This window comes from Quercus lobata, chromosome 4 (genome assembly GCF_001633185.2).
Source record: "Quercus lobata isolate SW786 chromosome 4, ValleyOak3.0 Primary Assembly, whole genome shotgun sequence".
Taxonomy (NCBI): domain Eukaryota; kingdom Viridiplantae; phylum Streptophyta; class Magnoliopsida; order Fagales; family Fagaceae; genus Quercus; species Quercus lobata.
In genome coordinates this window covers 72,228,711-72,233,306 of record NC_044907.1, presented here as the reverse complement: position 1 = coordinate 72,233,306, position 4,596 = coordinate 72,228,711, and the positions used below count along the sequence as shown (strand labels likewise).

The 4,596-nt window shown below is 34.9% G+C and overlaps 1 protein-coding gene across 1 annotated transcript; it reads left to right on the top strand.

The window, feature by feature from the left end:
• The first annotated feature begins 718 nt into the window (after positions 1 to 718).
• On the top strand, positions 719 to 1,954 carry LOC115983767 (probable glutathione S-transferase). Its single transcript, XM_031106531.1, has 2 exons — positions 719 to 1,124; positions 1,369 to 1,954. Exons 1-2 carry the CDS (start codon positions 810 to 812, stop codon positions 1,711 to 1,713), a joined length of 660 nt encoding a protein of 219 aa, XP_030962391.1. The 5' UTR covers positions 719 to 809; the 3' UTR covers positions 1,714 to 1,954.
• Positions 1,955 to 4,596: the final 2,642 nt, after the last annotated feature.

Here is a 4,596-nt window from a genome sequence, read left to right as displayed (position 1 = left end):
TAATATTATTGCTACCTGACTCTTTTCTTTCTTTCTTTCTTTATTTGGACAGACCAATTCCAATTCAACTTCTTCCACTCTGTATGGGCAATCATGTATATACTTAATTTCGGACTAGATTCAATGTTACATTTTTTCGCACAATTTATTTCACATTTAATTTTTTATTCTTTGTTTATGTATCTTAAGGATGAAAGAAAGAGTGAATGGTAGTTAATGTGTAAAAAATTAAAAAATTAAAAAAATTAAAAAAATTAAAAAATCAAGAAAATGTGATATTTTAATGAAATAGAGTTTAAAATAGATAATATGGCATGTGAAATTTTTAAATTGACTATATAGAATAAAAATAAATAAAATTTTATATTAGAGAGAATGAGATTAAAGAAAATAGCCGATTATTAGGGTAAAAAGAAAGTCAAAAGGGACAAAAGAGTCAAGGACGGAACACAGAAACTCAACGAATTTGGTAATCAAGCATGACCAAAGCAATGACATCGTCCGGATTAGGGAATGATCCAGAAACTCAAATGAATTTGGTAATCAAACATGGCATTATTCATAAGATAAGTTTGATTACCAATACACTTTGTAGTCGAAGTCATACTTTAGCATTGTTTTTATTATTGTTATTTTTTCACCAGCATACTATAGCATTATTTAATTAATTATTAATGAAAGCCCGAACCACTGCCCATGACTATAAATCCTTGCTCTCTTCCAAGTCTTTTTGCATACCAACTCACTTCTTCTCTTTTCTTTCTTAACCTTACTTCTCTATTTTCTTCAAGATCTTCACTTCTTTAACAATGGCGGACGAGGTGATTCTGCTAGGCACCTGGATCAGTATGTATGCGATGAGGGTCAAGATTGCACTGGCCGAGAAGGGCATCGAGTATGATTACAAGCAAGAGGACTTGAATAACAAGAGCCCTCTGCTTTTAGAGGCAAACCCCATTCACAAGAAGATCCCAGTTCTCATCCATAATGGGAAACCTGTGTGTGAGTCTCTCATCATTGTTCAGTACATAGATGAGGTCTGGAACGATAAGTCTCCATTGCTTCCCTCTGATCCGTACCAGAGAGCTCATGCCAGGTTCTGGGCTGATTTTGTTGATAAGAAGGTACCTTTAATGCCATTTCTTTTGTCTTTTACATTATTTTAATTTCTTTTCATTCTGGGTTAACGAGTTTTAATTTCAACGCAATCACATTTGAAAGATTTAATTTGAAATGTGTATATTTTCTATAAATTTCGTACTTTTTTTTCTTGAGCTCTAAAGAAATATTCTTCTATCTCTATAGATTTGGTTTAAAATTCATTACTATCACTGTTCATCCTTGTAATACAATGTGTGGAAAATACAGGTTAGTGTTGTTTCAAGCAAGTTATGGACTACAAAAGGAGAAGAGCTGGAGGCAGGCAAGAAGGAATTCTTTGAAACCTTCAAGATATTGGAGGGGGAGCTTGGTGACAAGCCTTACTTTGGGGGTGAAACATTTGGGTTTGTGGACCTTTCTCTTGTCACTTTCTACAGCTGGTTCCATACCTACGAGGTATTTGGCAATATCAACATAGAGGCAGAGTGCCCCAAGATTATTGCGTGGGCTAAAAGGTGCCTCCAAAAGGAGACTGTGGCAAAGTCTCTTGCTGACCAGAAGAAAGTTTATGAGGCTGTTGGGCAATTGAGAAAAATACGCGGCTACGAGTAGAGTAGAGAAATGGTTTAGCCCGAATTATGGTTTTCAGTGGCTGTGTAATAAAGTTCATTCATATTTTAAAACTCAAGTTTCAAGTTTGTTTACTTTCAAAAAATAGTTTAGGTTTGTTTCATTTGGGTCCGTTGAACTTGTAAGACACTTTGATATGTGTTTTCTGAGCTTTAAATCAAATGGGCATGTATTGTATTATGAATAAGAAAGACACCTTGTTGTGTCTTCTAAAATTTTAGATCATGTTGTGCCTTAATTATATTTGGAATAAACAAAATTTTGGTAAATATGTGTGTATGTGGGGACATGTTAACCACTGTATTTATAAATATAATAAACTCATTTTATAGTGAATCAGATGATATCCTACACGATGCATGAAATACTTTACAATATCATTTGAAATGATTTTTATGCATATTATGACCTCAATCATAAACACCCAATTCATTATCTCAATGAAATTAAGGAAATCATCTATAATTATCAACATAAAGAGAATGTGAGTTCTAACAAAAAATTTCTAAAAAAATAGCTAACTTTATAAATAATCAATTAAAATTTTTCTTTTTCTTTTTCTTTAGTTCTAAAACAAAAGAACATTTATGACTTTCTCAAACCAAAATCTCAAATACCCGAAGACTTAAAGTGAATCATAACCTTCACAAAATCCACAACATTTGATTTCAACATCAAAATTGTAAGTTACCGTCACTAAATAAAAAAATGCAAGCCTCATTCCTTGGTCATAGCCTACTCATACGGGTTAGAATCAATGATACTACAATGTTGATGTTATGTAGGTGTCGTTGAAGGTTGAAGGTAAATGACATCATTTTTTTTCTAAGTGTATTTGAGATGGAATGGAATAAAGGGCTATGAGCATGTATATATAACATATTAGAAGTGAAAATGGTGAATGGAAATGCAAATGGTTTTTTGTGTGTGTGAGAGAGATGGAAAAGTCTTGAAACATTGAACCAAATGAAACAAATAGTAATCTTAAAACATTGAATAAAAAATGTAATAAAAAATAGTCTTAAAACGTTGAATCAAAGAAAATAAAAAGTCTCTACTTTTAAATTTGTTCTTATCTCTAATGTGACTTAATGGTATTTCAATTATTTTCATAGAATGTGCCACATGGTAAAACCTCAAGCTCTCTCGCATGAGATCTCTGCTTTTATATAGATATTGATGATTGATTGATAATTTTTTGTATTCTTGATTAAATTTTCTACCTGCTTGCTTGGGTTTGACTTTGAGCTAGTCTTTGAATCACTTTCATAACATATATAGGGTTATATTGAACGTATAAATTAGAAGTTGAATTATGGGCAGTAAGGGATGGTTTTCGTCTCTGCATCCTACTCCAAATCCAATCTGTTGAAAACTTGAAATGGAAATTGATATCAAATCTATTGTTAGCTTGCTCGCCAATAATGATTCCTCAAATGTTGAACCAAATCTCCCAATGGACAAGTAACCATTGTTTCAAAGAAGCCAACTCTTGTGCTGACTCCTTTGCAAAGATTGATGTCCACCTACAGCAAGACTTCCTTATATTAGAAACTCCATTACTGGAGTTAACTTTACTTTTGATATATGACCTTATAGGTCTTGGATGTAAAATAATTTGCACCGAAACAAGCTCTATGGCGGGGTAGTTGTTTTGTTTATATAATATCCCTATTACCAAATTAAAGAAGGCAATTCTCCGATTTAGCTACCTCAACAGCCCAATTGGATGATACTAACTCCTTTTTGATATCGGTTATAGTCATACACAAGGGTGGCCAAGGCTGCTGTGAGAAAAATGAAGAAGGCAGAGGAGGACTACAAAAGTCTCCTAATCCGATATAGGGAGGCCAAATGTGAGATAGAAACACTGAATGGTAAGCTGTCCGAAACTTACACAAAAGTGAGATTTCTTGAGCATGAGGTTGTGCAAGCAAATGCTAAAATAAAAAGGGTCACCACCAAGAAGCTAGATGATGTTATTTTATCTCAAAAGAGCTTTTCAGAAAAATCCGGATTGGGATATACCAGAGGAAGTAGCTCATCTGGAAATGTCACTAAAGAAGTGAAGTTTGTAAAGGCCAAAGATCCAGTTGTAGTTGACCTTAATGAAGAGAAGCTCAAGATGGAGGAGAAGAAGAATGTGGTGAACCAACGGATGTTGAATCCCCGTAATCAATCTGTGGGCAGGTCTGAATCTCGTGCCAAGTCACGCCCACGACCACAAAGAGGTCCTAGAGCAACTTATGTGTGTCATTATTGCGGACTTCAAGGGAATACTCGACCAAATTGCCAAAAGCTGAGAGCAAAGAATAGTGCAACTCCTCAAAGGTCAGGAGGACCTAGAAATGATAGAAGAAATTGGGCAGGTGATCAATCTAGAGATCAGAATGGTGATCCCGGAATGATGAACGTGATGAAGATGATTGGTGCATTCACCAACTGCTTGGAAAGCTTCTCACGAAGGACTGGAATTACCTTCTCTCTGATTTGGATGACGCGTATGAAGATTTGGTAAAAGAATTTTATGCCAACGCAATTGTGGAAGAAGATGAACTTAAGTGCTGGGTTCGGAAAAAGAGCTTTTCTGTCTCTCCTGCATATCTGGCAGAAATCCTTCACATCAACAGACCAATATTCCGACATTCACCGGTTTATGATGATCTTTGTCATGATGAGGAGCTTCTCAAAGAAAGTCTAGGTCAAGACTTGGAGTTCTCACCCAATGGAAAATCTATTAGTGTTTCCTCTCTTCCTCCAAAACTGAGAGTGCTTACAATTGTGATGTTTCACAATTTGTACCCTTTATCAAGCACTGGGTATATGAACCTCGGTCGTGCTTTGTTTCTTCATGATCTAATCTCT

Excerpts from the sequence above, each read along its gene's own strand:
- LOC115983767 (XM_031106531.1), top strand. The coding sequence starts at position 810 with ATGGCGGACGAGGTGATTCTGCTAGGCACCTGGATCAGTATGTATGCG. Across the intron at positions 1,125-1,368 it reads CTGATTTTGTTGATAAGAAG|GTTAGTGTTGTTTCAAGCAA; the intron begins GTACCTTTAATG and ends TGGAAAATACAG.